At 37.1% G+C, this 18,569-nt stretch overlaps 1 protein-coding gene and 1 pseudogene across 1 annotated transcript in view; both read right to left on the reverse strand.

Annotated features, from left to right (window-relative positions):
• Positions 1–3,971, reverse strand: part of tmc2b (transmembrane channel-like 2b) — a 10,127-nt gene extending 6,156 nt beyond the window's left edge. The window contains exons 1-5 of the mRNA XM_016466917.1: positions 3,903–3,971; positions 3,525–3,566; positions 2,942–3,356; positions 2,313–2,462; positions 302–392 (exon numbers count right to left, since the gene is read on the reverse strand). Coding sequence (XP_016322403.1) covers positions 302–392; positions 2,313–2,462; positions 2,942–3,356; positions 3,525–3,566; positions 3,903–3,945 — 741 coding nt within the window. The 5' untranslated portion in view covers positions 3,946–3,971. The remainder of the gene's footprint in view (positions 1–301; positions 393–2,312; positions 2,463–2,941; positions 3,357–3,524; positions 3,567–3,902) is intronic.
• A 2,836-nt stretch (positions 3,972–6,807) lies between these two features.
• Positions 6,808–18,283, reverse strand: LOC107673356 (transmembrane channel-like protein 1; annotated as a pseudogene).
• Between the last annotated feature and the right edge of the window lie 286 nt (positions 18,284–18,569).

Raw genomic sequence — 18,569 nt, forward strand, 5'->3', positions numbered from 1 at the left:
TTATTTAATACACGAGTTTCACAATTTGAGTTGAATTACTGAAATAAATGAACTTTTCCACGACATTCTAATTTATCGAGATGCACCTGTACTGATTTCACTAAAACAGAAGAATTAACAGAGATGAACTGACTTTCCACTTCTTTTATCCGACTTTCCCAGGGAATGCAGGCTGTCTTGAAGTTTTCAAAGTCTCTATTGAATTTGATTATTTTCTGAAAAAAACAAAGTAAAATTTTTTTTTTTTTCGGTAATTGCATTTAAAATGAAACACTTCAATATGGAATATGTAGTGCTGTACCTTGGTCATCATGACTTTGAATGCATAGAGTCTCCTCCCTTTTCCTTTGCCCAAAGCCCCTTCAAACTTCTCCACAAATGCCTGGGCTTCTCTGTCAGGTGATATAAACAGAAATTTGCATTGGAATGGAATTAAAACTCAGTTGTATTTCAATTCAAAGTGACTCTGTGTTTCCACTTGTATTATCAAAACAACCATTCTGTTTTAATTTCAATTTTCAACATGGCATGAGTATTTCTCCCAGTGTTTGAGTCACATCACATTACTATACATGTGTAGACGAGCCAGTCCGTTGAGTTACTGGCTGGTTCTGCTTGTATTACGCAGCATGACCATTCAGCATTGTGCAGTAAGCACCAGATACAACACCAGAAAAAATATCATGTTTCACTCACAACCTTCACATACTGTAACTTGAGCATACAGCCAATTAATTAACCCATCAATGCATAATGAATGGGGATAGTGCAGATGGGATGGACACAATAATGAATACATTCACTAACTGAGATATGTGAGAACAAAAGCAGGCCAAACGGATATTACTGAAAAGGATAGTTCACCCCAAAACTCACCCTTATGTCATGTATGAATGTATGACTTTCCGCATTATTTATTTTTTTGGTCCATAAAATGAAAGTCAATGGGGTTCAGTGTCGTTTTAGACCCTTATGACTTTCACTGTATGGGGGAAAAAAATTGTCTGAAAAATTATTTTTAAAAAATGTCCTTTTCTGTTTCACATTAGTATAAAACTTTTAGTTTAAAACTCTTTCAGAAACAGTATGTAGACCAAGGTTATTATAGCTAACTAAAAGTAAAACCATTAAAAAAACAATTTATGTTACTGAAAATAAAGTAAATGTTAAATGAAATGAAATCTATTAAACTTGTTTTATTTCAGCTAGCTACCAAGGAAACATTTCTCATTTTCATTTAGTTTAACTTTAATTCAAATAACTAAAACTGAAAAATAGAATAGATATTTATTTGATTAAAAGTAGAATAAAATCTATATAGACATATAAAAAAATGTAACAAAAATAACTAAAACTTTAACTTAAATTAAATTAAATGTAAAAAATTTTTTTTTAAATAATTCAAAATATTAATAAAAATTACAGTAGTATCTCAATGATACTGAACACTGATGTACAGAAAAAAAGTTGTTGCCCAAAGTTGTCCAAAGCACCTCATTATGACCTGTGGTGGACCATATCAACATCTGTTTAGTGTTTGGGTATGACCGTATGACCTTATGGCACTTTGTACATGGAAACGTTGAAGAGAGTTACACCCATATACATGCAAAGACTGCCCTCAAGAAACATCAGCATGCATAAAACAGCGTCAAGCTCATGAAAGTGTAACATACCTCTCACCTAGCAGAAGTTACCTATCTAGAAGCTTTGCCAAGTGTGTCCCCTTGTAGCACAGTTTCTTTCCCTACAGCCCTCAGGGCCCATGTTACTGATGCTTTCTTGGGCAGTGTGTCAGTCTCTACTAACTTTTGAGGGCACTTTTCCAAACTCTCACTTGTCACCCGCACTGGTCAATTCCACTGGGCAGTCTGAGGTAAAGGTTCAGACAGAGGCCACTAGGTAATGAATTCACTGGCGTAGACACTGAGTCAAGCGTTTTATCGCAAAGTACAATCGAGCGCGTTTTGGATGATGCTGATTCTTTACCGAGGCTTTTTGTTTCCCCTTTTAAAAGCGCCATGTCATACTGATATTAATTTGAATGACTTTCATGCTTCCTAAAACATTTGTTTTTTCAAAGCCAGCAAGAATATGAAGCCAAAAAGAGCTCCTTTAAACATCAGCTTAAAGTGCATTAAGAGACATGAAGATGCAAGAAAGCAGAAGCACAGCAACTTGTAAGCTTTAATGAAGCACATAAACAAACATGAAACTCATGCTAGATAAATGAACTTCAGTTGAGGTAGTGGTGACGGACACGAGAGCCAATAGGATCACAGCACAAACAATGAGAAGGAAATCCGTTTTACTTCAGGCACTTGAGTCTCCTCTTCATGCGCCAGGGTTTGTTCCGAAGCGTCGCTATCAGCTTTTTCTTCTCCTCGACATCCTCTTTTAGTCGGGCCATCTCTCCCTCAGACATAGACTCGTCTTCTGAATTGTCATCTGAGGATGAACTGCTGCAGAACAAACCCCAGAGTCAGCAGTCAGTCCTTAAAGTCCAGTTTAGCAGTATATTCCACAAGGATAGTGTTGTTTTGGTGGATGAAATGAGTACTAGTCAAGTCAGGTCAAGAGTTCTAGTGGCAGGATGGCCATGAAAAGCACTTCCAGATCATCAATTGGAAGGCAAAAATATATATCTGACAAATGTACTGAATAATTTCATATTCAAATAAATAAATAAATACATTTTTTTATCACAACAATCACAAAATTAGGATAACAATACTTTTTGGGATGTTTAGAGGTTTTAGTTCCATGGCTGGATTTTATTGCTTTATAAATCACATATTACATAATAAGAATAACTGAGAACATTCAAAAGTTCTTTTATGGCAATAGATGTGAATGGCTGTGTTTCAATTCAAACCGGAGGTAATGAGGAGTGTTGAGTCTGTGTGTATGGCGTGGAGATGAAGGCTAGAGAATACTGCACCTGCTGTTTTTGCCTTTGTTCTTTTTATCATCCTGTTTATCTTTCCCTCCTTTTCCTGCTGCTTTGCCATTCCCCTTCTTCTCCTTGTTATTCTCCTCCTCTTTCTCCTTCTTATTTGCTCCTTTTTTCCCTCCTCTTCTTTTATTTCCCTTCTCCTCTTCGCTCTCCTCTTCTGAGTCATCTTTCGCAGCAGCCTTCTTCTTCTTTGTACCTGCTGCTTTCTTTCTTCTTCCTCTCTGCTCTTCCTCACTCTCCTCCTCACTTTCTTCCTTCTTCTTTCGGCCTTTTCTCTTACGCGGAGCCTCCTCCTCCTCCTCTTCCTCACTCTCCTCTACGCTATCTGCTGGCTTGGCTTTCTTTCCTCGAGCTGCAGGCTTCGGTTTATTCCTGCCTTTTGCTCTTCTTTTTGAATCCACTGAAAATATGGGGAAAATGTTGTCAATACATTTTAAAATAAAACGATTAAACACATAATATTTCATATTGTATATTAAATACATAATATAATGATAAATAATAATGTTTTTGTTAATAAAATTAAAAAAATTAATTAAAAAAATATTAAATTGTCTGTAAAGCTTACCGTCACTTCCACTATCATATTCTGCATCAATTTCCATCCCAACTGTAACACACACACTCTGAATTAATAATCAGGTTTTGAATATGGCTTTTATTTTGAATACTTTCACAATAATTAAAATAACGATATATTGTGTTAAACATTAAAACAATTACCATATATTATAAAAACCTGCAAAATAAGGGTCATCATTCAAGCACTGACTCACAAAAGCATAACAGAATTATTAAAAATTTTCAACTGCGTTATATATCAGAATATAAACAATCATTAGTTATCCAACCTATTCATATGTAGATTGATGCATCTGAAACTAGTTTAAACAATCCACTAGTACACACTGAACCAAATTATTTTCTGCTATTAAAATCTACTTACCATCATCCATAGTTATCGCAACATCATTTTTTCTGCGGGGCATCTTGCCGGTTTGAGTTTAAGTCCTTCTATTCAGACTTGCGAGGCATCTAGAGCAGATGACACACCTGACTGTCAGGTGGGTCTCTGTTAACAGCCGCTCACTCCTAAAAAAGGAATCAAATGACTCCTTGACAACAGTAAATGGTAGTCAAGATCTAAAGCCGTGCTGTGAGAGCCAGGAAACAAAACGCCAGTATACGGGGCAGATCAAAGATTAAAATAATCAGAGAGTAATCATGATGTCTCTCGTGATACGTAAACAAACAGGTTGCTTAAAAAACTGCTTTATGTACCTGGATTTAATGATGAATGCAACAGAATTCTAAATGTATTTTAATAACAATGTTTTTTGAAACAGGTTGAAATTAGAGTCTCAGAAATAATGTGAAGTGCTGATTAAATTGTTCCTCTTTAAGAAAAATGCATAACTCTTGATTAAATAACTCCTTTTGGATCTTAGCAGAAGAGGTAAACTGTTTATTCATTTTATATTCTCTTAACACACTTTTTCCTGGTTCTATATCAGTTCCTATACTGAACTATGGTTGAACCATGTTCAGATTTTTTACATTTGTGTAAATAAAGCATTATGTCGACAGGAAATTCAGGCACCTCTAAGGAAACTAACATTCTTGCTCAGGCACAGCAGCCGAATACCAGTAATTGTTTGGAGTTAATTATGTACAAGAGGTCTACTACTGTAACGTCCGGTAACAGAACTACAATCACACAGATCAGATGTCCCGCATATAAAAGAAGTTTCTCAGTGGTGGCAGCGGGTAAGATACTACATGGTATTGTGAAGACCTCATCAAGGTTCACAAGAAGGTACACAATACAAAAAGTTGTTATAAGTTGTTAAACTTTCACTTTTCTTGATTTCCTGGCATTTTCCGGACCATATGAAATGAATTCGAAAAGAGCTGTATCTTCAAATGAACAATGGCTCTCTAAATGAACAAATAAACTAAATCTCAAATGACTCCTGTTAATACTTAATGAAGTCTTCCCATGAATTATGGATGAGCATTTGCAATGTTAATGAAACTTATGTGCCAATTCTCTAATAAGTAATCGTCAAGATTTGATGCAGAGATATCATAAGTTTCTTAGGATTGCGAGATCTCTTTAATCTAGCTTTAAAGAAGGTGCTCAACGATATTCTCAGTGTTTTTACTATCTTCTAGTAGTGGGTTGGGAACAAATGCCCTCACATAAATGGTACACAGCGTAACCCCAAACAGAACAGTGTGGGCCGTGGCATGACAAATGAGCCACATGCATCTTCACTGCCAAATCTGTGGCTGCAGGAAAATAATCCGAGACATCGGACACCCCTAGAGCTGAGAGCAGATTTGAGAATACAGTAAGGCGCATGGAAATGTTGTGGGGCACCTGACACGCTGATCAAGATAAAGCTGCATGGATTGGAGAGTGGGGAAACAATGAAATGGAGAGAAGAGGCATAATGGTGGGCAGGGCCAAGCTGTCAATCTTAAATGTTGAAAAATTATTTTGTTTTCATATCTGTGGGGGCTATGTTGCATATATGTCCAAACACATTTTAGGGAGAATATTTTGTTCAGATATTTCAACAATCAATTTATGTGCTTTTTTCTATCAGCTTTTTAGAATCAGAACTAATGATGTCAGATTCGCGAACGAATCACTCTTTTGATCTAATGAGTCAAGCAGGTTTGCAAAAAGGTCTTAAATTGTTTGCGATTCAGTTTGATTCATTAAGACTGTTCACTCACTGAATCGTCTGCACCGCTTTCTCACACCACAATAGTAACCAGACAATTTATAAGACAAAAAAAGAGCTCTGGATGAAGTGGATTTCTACCCACTATCCATTGTAGAAAATGGTCACACTTTATTTTAAGGTCCACTTCTCGCTATTGACAAAAACCATTAACTACAACTTTTGCCTCAATAAACTCCTAATTTGCGGCTTATTAATAGTTAATAAGGTAGTTGTTAGGTTTAGTTACTGGGTAGGATTTTGGGATGTAGAATATGGTCATGTAGAATAAATGCTTTATAAGTACTAATAAACAGCCAATATGTTACTAATAGGCATGCTAATAAGCAACCAGTTAATAGTGCTCCTGTGGCTCAGTGGTAGAGCATTGCGTTAGCAGCGCAAAAGGTCATGGGTTCGATTCCCAGGGAACACACATACTGGTAAAAAATGTATAGCCTTAATGCACTGTAAGTCGCTTTGGATAAAAGCGTCTGCTAAATGCATAAATTATTAAATTATTAATTATTATAGTAAGAATTGGTCCCTATACTAAAGTGTTACCTGGAAAACAAAGCTAGCAAATGTGCTCTATCGTTTGTGTAATGACAAAGCAGCTCTTTATTGCATGTGCAGCTTGCGTGAACTACTCTGTACTACAGGTAAAAGTGATTTTGAAAAAGGGTATCAAAATTTGAGCACACTTTTTTGAAAGGGAAGCCTGTGCCCCAGTACTGATGAAAGGTTGGAAACGCCCCTGAACTTCGGCTGTAGTTTAATAAGTAGTTGCAATTGGCAAGTAAACCAACAATCCAGCAAATATGTCTAAAACTACAAATAAATATAAAAAAACAACAAATGAAGAAATAGTTTGACCCTAGTTTGGCCTGCGTGTAACAAGAGCAGTCATTTCTCTTTCACAGAGATAAGACTTATCATTCTAGAGTTACATAGCCACCAAGTCCTCCACTGAGCTCCACTGAGACATTCATGATATGTGCTGCAGGCCTGGGCACAGGATTTATACTGTATCAACAAGAAATAAAAATGGTCATAAGTGCCAAATGTCATGCATGCAACCTACAGATTCATCTATTTATCTATTTACATCTGTGCTGTTTATCTTCTGTTTGAGTGAGAGTTTTTCTGTGGCTGCTGGGGGTGACCTGGAAGATGTCCTGAAGCTGTGTGGCCCCGGGATGCAGGGGTTCTGGTAGTTGTGTGGGTCGAGGAGACGGGAGGTTCAGAGTTTTGAGTATGCTGACTCTGTGAGGGGTGAATTAAGCGACCGTTCTGTCCAGCTTGTCAGTGACGCCCTGCTTCATCTAGGCTGCTGCTTTCTTCATTCACTCCTGAGAAAGAAAAGGCAGAAAGACCTTTCAACTGCTGTCTCACAGCAACACTGATATGTTGTTTTAAGACTGTGGCCACATGCTGTCCAAACACAGCACATTAACTCTTCAACATTAATGGAAAGTTTCTCTGCATTGGTTCGAAGTTGCTGTCTTGTGCACTAACTGATGGAAGCTGTGACCCGTTCTGTGTGCTCTCACCCAAATCGGAGGCGCTGCTGCTGCGTTGTTCTCCTGCTTTCCTCGCCTGCTCCAGTTCGTTGGCTGCTTTTAAGGCTGCGAGTTTGTTCTTTTTCTTGTTTTCCTCATTTTGCTGTAAACACAAATTGGAGAATTCAGTGACATGACTATAAATGACCTATGGATTTTGTAACATTATCAGAGAGCAGTGAGCAGCTCTATGTCCATTGATTAAATTGAACTAATTTAAATATATATTTTGGTGTATGTGGTAAATAATAATAATAATTATTATTATTATCATTAATTTACTTTTTGGCTCAATGTTACTGCTTCTCCATCTAGTGGTAAGTTTACATAATGTCATCTGCCCATATAACCCTGCCCATATAAACATTTAAAACTAACAGACATTTGGACTTCCTAACTTACAGTTTGAAGTTTCTTTTTCAGCTCCATGTTTACCCTTTTGTATGTTTTAGACGTGGACTGCAGATAATATATTGCAAGACTAAAATGACAGAAAAAGAATGTACCATTACAATCGCACATCCTCACAGAAGTACATGAAACTCATACGGGTGTATTTAGACATTCCAACTTACACCAGGAGCAGAAGAAAGGGCAGCACCAGTCCGGGGTTCGAGGCGTAGCTGAATACTTTACCGAACCAGACAGGAAAGTCTGTCTCCAGGGTCTCCTGAATCACGTCAAGCATGCGGTTTTTCCCACTGCAGGAAAAATGGTGAAATTATCCATTGTTTTTATAAAAAGCTGTACGAGTATTAATTTGTATGCTTTTATTTTATGTGTTTATTTCTAGCTTTATGTATGTATGCATGTATGTTTATCCTAATGTAGCTACTCCCTGGCAGTATTTGTCATTATCTTAAAAAGAAACCAAAAAAATAATAAAATGAAAAATAACAATGAAACTTTCTTCAAGTAACGGTAGCTGCATTTTGTGCTGATTTTGAAGAGAAAAATGATGTGAGAAAATTGTGGACTTGCACTCTGCTGCACTCTAGTGCTAAAGATCTGCCATTGCAAGACTTGGCTCGTAACCATCCCTCCTCCACTTATTCAGTGTTCATTTATACATAAGTATACATATATACATACATACAGCTTGTTACTCTAAAGTCTAATTTGTATTCAAATTAATTTAAGAGATTAAAAGCTTTCACCACACCAACCAATTTCAGAAACATCAAATTACTCAGTTCTTATGCTAAACAGACAGGCTTCATACTCCATATCATTTCTAATCCATACATACATTTTCAGAACCTGAAAGGTCCACAGTCAAAGGAGGGAGGAATGGAGACAATGGTGTATATAGCTGGCAGTGTAGAGAGGAAGAGGATGACCAGCAGCATGGCCACGTAGAAGTTACTGGAGCCTGAAGCTTTGAAGACCCGTTCCTGAGGCACATTACAACACATCACCGCCCAACACTGCAGGTACATGGACACGTGAAGCCGGAGAAGATTTAATGCTGGAAGACATGGAGCGTAGAATGCCCCCATCCTGATGACATGCACAATACACAATGACAGAGATTTGATGGTGTACTGGTTTCATATGAAAAGCAAGAAAACACGCTACATTAAATGGAGATAGTTCTCACCAGATCATTCCCTGATTGAAGATCAGCCCCAGAACATTCCCACTGACGTCAAACTCTGAATAGGACGGCTAATGAAGAAAGCGCACTTCAGTTATTATAAATCAGGGGTGCCCAAACTCGGTCCTGGAGGGCCGGTGTCCTGAAGAGTTTAGCTCCAACCCCAATTAAACACACCTGAACCAGCTAATCAAGCTCTTACTAGGCATGCTAGAAACTTGAAGGCAGGTGTGTTGAGGCAAGTTGGAGCTAAACTCTGCAGGACACCGGCCCCCCAGGACCGAGTTTGGAGACCCCTGATCTAAGCAATGGAGAAGCTAATTTTACATCAGTATCGTGTTGAATAATATTATGTTAGTTATTTATTATACACCCCTGTTATAAATGAAGGGGAATCCCTGATACTGACCACCATGTGTTGTGGATACTCACAAAGCCACACTCCAGATCCCAGCACCAGCAGTTGTTTAGGAATCGCACCAGTACGCTTAGTATTATATCAAATTAATGCCAAAGCATATGAATTTGCTTTGCCATTTACCAAATCGCATTAAGTCAGGAAAAAAAAAAGTTTATACATTTAAATAATTGTAATGACATATATTTACAAATATAATTCACAACCAATCGAAAGCTTGGGGTCCTTAAGATTTTTTTTTTTAAGTCTCTTATGCTCACAATTTATTTGATCAAAAAATACAGTAAAACAATAATACTGTGAAATATTGCAGTGTAAACTGTTTTAATATATTTTTTCAAATGTAATTTGTTCATATGATAGCAAAGCTGAATTTTCAGGAGCCATTACTCGAGTTTTCAATGTCATATTCATAAGTCAATATGCTGATTTGCTGCTCAAGAAACATTGATAATAATAATAAGAACTGTTTAACAGTTGTGCTTAACATTTTTGTGAAAATCATGATACATTTTTAGGATTCTTTGATGAATAGAAAGTTCAAAAGAACAGCATTTGAAATGATTAGAAATCTTTTGTAACAATGTAAAAGTGTTTACTTTCACTTTTGATCAGTTTAATGCATCAGCAGCTGAAAAAGTCAAGTTCAATTAGATTACTCAGTTCAAATTAAATGGAAATTTGTCATATAACTTAAATGCATAACTGATTTTTACCAGTTAAAAAAGGGTTAACACCGTTACTCTGTATCACTATAACAGGTCAAAATAGTCTCATTGGCTCAACTAGTGGTTATTTGGGGTCAGAACTACCTGCTTGACCAAACAATTGAAGACGGGGCATGCTGGGGCAGTGTTTGGGAAAACTCTTTGTAATGTCAGTATATTTGCAATCCCATTCGGTGCCACTAGAGGCACAGTAAGTACACCCTGCAGCATACTCACGTATTAGTGTATAAAGACATGCACAATACACAATGACAGAGATTTGATGGTGTACTGGTTTCATATGAAAAGCAAGAAAACACGCTACATTAAATGGAGATAGTTCTCACCAGATCATTCCCTGATTGAAGATCAGCCCCAGAACATTCCCACTGACGTCAAACTCTGAATAGGACGGCTAATGAAGAAAGCGCACTTCAGTTATTATAAATCAGGGGTGCCCAAACTCGGTCCTGGAGGGCCGGTGTCCTGCAGAGTTTAGCTCCAACCCCAATTAGACACACATATATTTACAAATATAATTCACAACCAATCGAAAGCTTGGGGTCCTTAAGATTTTTTTTTTTAAGTCTCTTATGCTCACAATTTATTTGATCAAAAAATACAGTAAAACAATAATACTGTGAAATATTGCAGTGTAAACTGTTTTAATATATTTTTTCAAATGTAATTTGTTCATATGATAGCAAAGCTGAATTTTCAGGAGCCATTACTCGAGTTTTCAATGTCATATTCATAAGTCAATATGCTGATTTGCTGCTCAAGAAACATTGATAATAATAATAAGAACTGTTTAACAGTTGTGCTTAACATTTTTGTGAAAATCATGATACATTTTTAGGATTCTTTGATGAATAGAAAGTTCAAAAGAACAGCATTTGAAATGATTAGAAATCTTTTGTAACAATGTAAAAGTGTTTACTTTCACTTTTGATCAGTTTAATGCATCAGCAGCTGAAAAAGTCAAGTTCAATTAGATTACTCAGTTCAAATTAAATGGAAATTTGTCATATAACTTAAATGCATAACTGATTTTTACCAGTTAAAAAAGGGTTAACACCGTTACTCTGTATCACTATAACAGGTCAAAATAGTCTCATTGGCTCAACTAGTGGTTATTTGGGGTCAGAACTACCTGCTTGACCAAACAATTGAAGACGGGGCATGCTGGGGCAGTGTTTGGGAAAACTCTTTGTAATGTCAGTATATTTGCAATCCCATTCGGTGCCACTAGAGGCACAGTAAGTACACCCTGCAGCATACTCACGTATTAGTGTATAAATACAGTACCATAAGTGTATACCATTATCCTGAAGCCTCCCATCTTGAGGAGGCTGGGTTCCTCCTACAGTTTCTTTGTTATCCTATACCTAAATCTCTTACAGAGTTTCCCCTTTGCCACATTTTGCTCACTGGAGGTGTGTTAGGTGTAATTCAATACTGCTTTGGGACATATTGAGTTCCAATTGTACTGGAATTTGTATTGTGAAAAGAGCTATACAATTAAATTCAAACTGAACTCAGTTGAACCACTCTTCCCCAGTACCTGTCTAACCATTGTCTCCCAGCAAGGCCCTCTGGGAACATCACCAGGGTGCACTGTGATCGGAAGAGCAGTTGAGTTGTCTGGCACAGTCCCGTTGTACAGGTTAGCTTGCCAAATTGTCATATTCTTCTTCACAATCTCCTCTTCTGCCCTCTTCAAAATATGTGACAGTTAGGAGGATAAATGACCTTCATAAGAAGATGATTCATTTAACACAGTTTCTGTGGCCCAAGGGAGCTAAAATGATGGAAGTTATTACTATTCTGAACTTCAGAAAGACTGAAGATGGGACTGTGAGCAATTTAATCTTTGTTAAATGAAGCTGTACCTTTAGCTGGATGGCATCCATGAGAGCGATGATGAACGTGTACAGGTTCCCCAGGAAAAGGGCAAATATGCGTCCCAGCTGCCACTGGAGGGCAATGTGTGGATGATAGTTCTCTAAAGTGCTGATCACGTCGAACAGCATCGGACAGAACATTCCCAACAGAGACATCACCATGTTCACCTGAGGGTTTGTGAAGCCATGCGAAATTCATTTTTATTGATTGACAAAAGGATTACTATTGCACAATGTTACATGAGTCTGACCTCATTCCTCTCCCACCAGCCGTAGTTCTCCAGTCCCTCCAGAGCAAACTTCTGAGACCTGCGTACTACAAAGTAGATCAAGTACCCACTCCCTGCCAGACAGCAGAGCACCAGGAAGTTGGCCAGCAGTCTAAGGAATCTTGTCAGGTGGATGTTGTCATCTTTTCTGCTCTCTTGCTCCTCCACAATGGCCTCCTGTTAATGTGCTGAATTTATTATGAAGCCGGGAGAGGCCAGATTAAAGGGATCATATCATTCTTTTTTATTATTATTTATTGTTTCACCAGAAGAATACATTTTTCCCCCAATCGAGATGTTATTTGATGCTTTTTAATGGCAAAAATAGGCATAATTTAGTCTTTCATTAACATTTTCCACACCTATTCTGACTCTTCTGAATGAAACAGGCTGTTTTGATGCTGTGCTCTTAAAGGGTTAGTTCACCCAAAAATTAAAATTAGCCCATAAATTACTCACCCTCAAGCCATCCTATGCGTATATGGCTTCCTTCTTTCAGATGAATCCAATCGGAGTTATATTAAAAATTGACTTTGATCTTCCAAGCTGTTTAATGGCAGTCAGCAGGTGTTGCAGTGCATCAGTCCAAAAGAAGTGAAATAAAGCGCCCATCCATAATAAAAAGTGCCTCACACGGCTCTGGGGGTGAACAAATCGCTCCTGTAGCGAATTGATGTGTTTTTGTAAGAAAAATAATCAACTTAATCTAGCTTGCGCTCACTGTTGTACACGGAAGCAGCTCCAGGCGGATAACGTAAGACGTCGGCGTTGCGCATGCGCCGCTCAGAAGTGACGAACGCGGAAGCACAGGGGAGAGATCAAAACAAAACAATGGTCACGAATTAGAAGTACAAAACGAGGATTTGTAAAGAAGAATGTCGGAGGATTTCGATATAAGTCAAGAGAGAGACTGGTGTTCCTTTGCTAAAGTAAGGAAACTTTGCTTCCTTTGCTCCTGTTAACAAACGTTAGTTTTCACGAGACTCACCAGCGCATGCACAACGCCGACATCTTACGTCATCCTCCCGGAGCTGCTTCCGTGTACAACTGTTGGCGCAAGCTAGATTAAAGTGATTATTATGTTTTGAATATGGATATTTTTCTTACAAAAACGCATCGATTCGCTACAGGAGGCCTTTGTTCACCCCCCGGATCCGTGTGAGGCACTTTTTATTATGGATGCATGCGCTTTATTTCACTTCTTTTGGACTGATGCATGCAACACCCGCTGACTGCCATTAAACAGCTTGGAAGATCAAAGTCAATTTTTAATATAACTCCGATTGGATTCATCTGAAAGAAGGAAGCCATATACGCCTAGGATGGCTTGAGGGTGAGTAAATAATGGGCTAATTTTCATTTTTGGGTGAACTATCCCTTTAAGATTTCTGTTTATTTTATTTATTTATTTTTTGTTTGCATGTGAAGGTGTAGTAATCAGGTGTCTGTCTAATTTCTGACACATAACAAAAAAAAACATTCTTTGTAAAATCATAATTATGAGAAAAATATGATGATATAGAATAAAGAAGAAAATATGAATTATACTATGTTTTATGACATAGAAAGTCATCATTCTTGACAAATGTCAAAATTACATGGCAAAAAGTCTAAATTATGAGACAAAATTATCAATATGACATAAAATGTTATCAGTATGACATTAATAGTTGGTTGTTTGTCATAATTATGACTTATCTCATAATTTTGACTTTTTGTCATAATGTCAACTTTTTATGTAATTATTATGTATTTTTATGTATATTAAAATATATCATGTATATAAATTTTTTCCTTATGTGGCGGAATTGAAATTTTTTCAGGCTCCATGTTAGCACATGGTCTTTTGTTACTCAGTAGGACATTTTTAGCAGAATATTTTTATAGTATATCAGAAATATCACATAATAGTATATCAATATCACATTCTGTTTCAGAGAATTTCATTTCACATTTTAAGACTTCTTTATTATCCACAAAGTGGGTGTGGGCCCAGCACAAGGAATTTGAAGAGAAACACACCTTAAAACTAGTGGTGATGCAAGCGAACTTTTTGTCTGCTGTCTCAGGATTTCCAATGAGGTAATCCCAACTAGTAAATGTCTTCCAACTGAAATTAAAACTGGTGTCATCTCCGCCACCTTCTTCATTGGCATTGCGGGCCATACTGTTGAGTAAGAGTGAGGAAATCAGTAAAGGATGTTTTGTCTATGGACACACTCAAAAATGATTTCTGATATGGACTGTCATCACTCACGTCCTGATTACCACCATGTAGCTGTACGCCACTGTACCCACTCCCACCAGGAAGTAGGACAGGGGCATGCGGAATTTGAGCCACCCAATGGCCCGCTGGTTATTATAGTAGCCATAGAAGAGGACAGAGTACTTAGCATAGCCCTGAAATATACAAAAACAAGTTTCGGACTATGCAATGTAAATTATGTGCGAGTACATATACAGTTACAGTATTGTTCAAATGTTTGAGTTGGTAATATTTTGTAATACCTCTGAAAGAAATGCCTCTTTTGCTAACCACAGCTGCATTTATTTAATCAAGCAAAAGTGAAATATTATCACAATTTACTAGAAATGTTTTCTATTTTTTATTTATTTATTTATATATTTTTTTGAGATGGCAAAGTTGAGTTTTCAGCATCATTCAATGTCACATGATCCTTCAGAAATTATTCTTATATGCCTGGTGCTTGCATTTCTACATTTAATAAGATACATTTCATATAATAATCAGTGCTGAAGAACAGTTGTGTTTAATATTTTTGTGGAAGCCATGATACATTTTTGTCAGGATTCTGATGAAATGTAACTTTTGATCAATTTAATGTGTCCTTATATATGTTTCTTTCAAACAAAAAATCGTACTGACCTCAAAGTTTTGAATGGTGGTGCAGGGCTGTACAGTGCGACATATATGTCGCACGTGCTACAAAAAACTGGTCTGTGCGATGAATAAATTTACCACTGTAGCACGGGTGCGATACAATTTTGCATGTTCATAACACAGCCGCTTAATAGTGTGAAGTGATTTCGTTGTGCTTGTTTGTGTGTGTGAGATTGATTATACTTGGTAGTTAGGGGTGTGCGATATGACGATTTTTGAATGTCTCCACGATCTGCTTTTGAAGAAATATCGTTGTATCGTGCTACAGCGTGCATTCTATCAGCTGCAGTTCTGGCACCTCCCTCCGCTTCAATATAATGTACAAAGCCACATGCATTCACATCAGTGTTAGCTCAGCGGTAGAGTTACGTGTATAATCATATAGATTTACCCCAAAATCCCACAAGACTGCAAAATTCATAGCACTGGCCTCTTCCTCTCTGGGCACTGTCTTCCTGGGCATACTACCATATGGTTTTCCCATAAGAGCCTCCAAGGTGAATGAGAATGGACTGGTTACATTTAAGGAAATAAACTTTTCATGTGGTCTTCTTTATTAATATGTCATTTTACTAATATGTAACTTTCTCACCTCTGGAACCATTACTAACCCAAATGTCAGTCCAAATAAAATCATATTGATGCCATACATCCACCTTAGAAATATAAAGTAAGAGGCAACTGATGAACCAAAATGACCTATAAGAATAGAAAAATAGAGTTTGTTTAGAGATGCAAAAATAAGCAATAATGAATAAAAAATGCATTTTTTCAATAATGAAAGGAGAGAGAAGGAAGCTTAAACTGAGAAGCGTCACACTTTCAATTTCCTTTATCTTCATCTGCCACGGGATGCAGGCAGTCTTGAAGTTCTCAAGATCACGTTGAAACTTCATCCATTTCTGACAATTACAGTAATAAAGAAAAATAAAGATGACTCTGAAGCTGCAGAAGGATATATTCATTTCTATCAATTTTACAATGATCATCTCCTCACTTTCATCATCATGACCTTGTAGGCATACAGTTTCCTGCCTTTGCCTTTTCCCAAAGCCCCTTCATATTTCTCCACAAACTCCTGTGACTCCCTGAGTCAGAACACAGCTCACTGGCATTATGACAGCTGGTGTACACATTTGCAAAAACAGCAGTGACAGGACATACCTAAGGATAACTAGTTTTTTCTTCATGGGCCAGGGTTTTCCTTTTAGTGTGGTGATCAGCTTTTTCCTTTCATCCACCGCTTCTTTTAACTTTTCCAGCTCCTCGGGGGTCAGAGACCCCAAAACTCCCACTGCCTGATTGTCTTTTGACTCGGAGTCAGAGTTCGATTCAGATTCTGAGCTGGGAGGGAGAAATAAATGCAGTTATGTTGAGTCAGACTCAAACATCTGAGACCACAAATGGGAATTCTTCTGCTTTGCATTTTTCTAATTTAATACAACATTTCCATTACTAATTATACTGATAGCAAAACAGTTTGATAGAAAAGCTGAAATGTAAACTGTAGATACATTTCAAAATTTCCTAAATGTTTAATTTACTCTACACTGATTTAATGCAAAATGTTTAATAATAAGGTAAGATTTTAAAAAATGATATTGAGTAACGTTCCTTATGTAACGCCATAAAAATTCCAACAAGCTAAAACATATTTAAACAAACTTTATAGGTTTTAGAAACTGATTTTTTTTATGTGATCTCAGATTTTTAGACTCCATCTAGTCCATAGTATGGTTAGAGTTTGATACATTTATTAATTTACTGTTATGAGTGGGGGTGAAAAATACAAACTTACGTAGTCTCTGGCTTCTTTCTTTTCTTTTTCTTTTCCTTCAAGGCAACGTCTTGACAATCTTTCTGTTTTGTCTTTCCAGGATTTGCATCGTCCTCCTCATTTTTAACATGCTTCTTTCTCTTTTTCTTCACATCTTTTTCCTTCTCATCTTCCAGTTTTAGTGTCTTGGTTCTTTCATTTTTAATGTTCTTTTTCTCTTTGCTGGATTCTTCCTCCGCCTCCTCTTCATCTGCATTCCTCCTTCTTTGCCTTTTTCTGTGTTTCTCACCCTCCTTGTTGTTTTGTGGTGTTTCTCATGTTTCTTTTCTGCTCTTTTATTTCTCATCTCAGTTGATCTCTTCTCTGAAGCTCTTCTCCTGCTAACTTCCCCATTTCTCTCTCTTCTCCGTTTGCCATCTCGCGTCGCCTGCTTCTCCTTACCTCCCTTAGAGTTTTCCTCCACTTCCACGTAGTAAAGGCTGAATTCATTAACCTTCCCTACAAAAATATTTTTACATAAAATTACTATACAGTACAAAATAAAAACGTATTTAAAAAATGTATGCAGAAATCAGTCAACATTCTTACCTTCATCCACCTCAATGCTCACTGTAAAAGGCAAACGAAACAGAAAATAAGACAAAAAAGGACGACGTGAGTTCTGGACATTATTAAGAAGACATTGTTAAGTCCTGAAAGGTCAGACACATAGGGTTCCCAGCAGCTTAGCGTCTCTTGTATTGTTTGTGACCACAGTGTAACCAGACCGGTAAGTGCTGACCGGGTCATTACATGCTCATAGTTGTGTTGTACAATAGACACAATAGTGCTTTTCATCTTCAGTGTCAGTGTCCTCTCACAGGGGTCAAAGGGCAATTGAATGAAAGTAATGTTCATAAGTTCACATACACACACTTAAAGTTCATTAGCTGCATGACCACCCTGGTATTCTGAAATCAATAGGTTTAGGTTTGCATCAAAATGAAATGACCTAGAAAACTATAATTCACATTCAAGCATAAAATATAAATTGCCTTTCAAGTAACTAAACTATTCAAACTATTTTATCAGAATCAAAAATCATCCGATTTTTAAATATTGAGGCAGAATGTGGGATGTAAAAGTACAGCTGCTAATCTAAATAATGTTACATTATTATTTTATTTTTATTATTAATAAAAAACAAATACATTTCATTTCAAATGCTAAAATAAAAAAAATAATAAAAAAAAACAGTTGTCAGTCATGGCTTAACACTGTCAATAAAGTATGATGATGAACACATCATCAAAGTATCCCTTTAGGAAAAAAAAGTATAAAATACACATAGAAAGTACCAATCATCTTTACCGTCACTTTCAGATGCGATGAGTTTATGCCGTGGCATCCTCCTCCCGAGTGGTCTTCACTCTGTGCATGTGGTTGACCTCACGTGTGTGTATCCATGCATACACGAGTGTGTGTGTGCGATGATGATGTAGCAGTGGACCATGCCCTGACTGAACAGAATCTGGCGGGTGATGAGTGCCCTGCATGAAGAGTTCACTTTTTACTAGCATTCAGCGACCTCGCCCAGGAACAATAACCAGTCGAAACTCTAGAGCCTCTCACTTTCACCCCTTTGAATTATTCACTTTTTTTTTTTTTTTTAAAGAAAGGGGGTCACACAGTACCAAGCCAAAATAGAGGATGATGGTCTAATGACTGACTATAGAAAGTGCAAAGAGGGATATAATAGACGATTA

This window comes from Sinocyclocheilus anshuiensis, unplaced genomic scaffold (genome assembly GCF_001515605.1).
Source record: "Sinocyclocheilus anshuiensis isolate Anshui unplaced genomic scaffold, SAMN03320099.WGS_v1.1 scaffold508, whole genome shotgun sequence".
NCBI classification, from domain to species: domain Eukaryota; kingdom Metazoa; phylum Chordata; class Actinopteri; order Cypriniformes; family Cyprinidae; genus Sinocyclocheilus; species Sinocyclocheilus anshuiensis.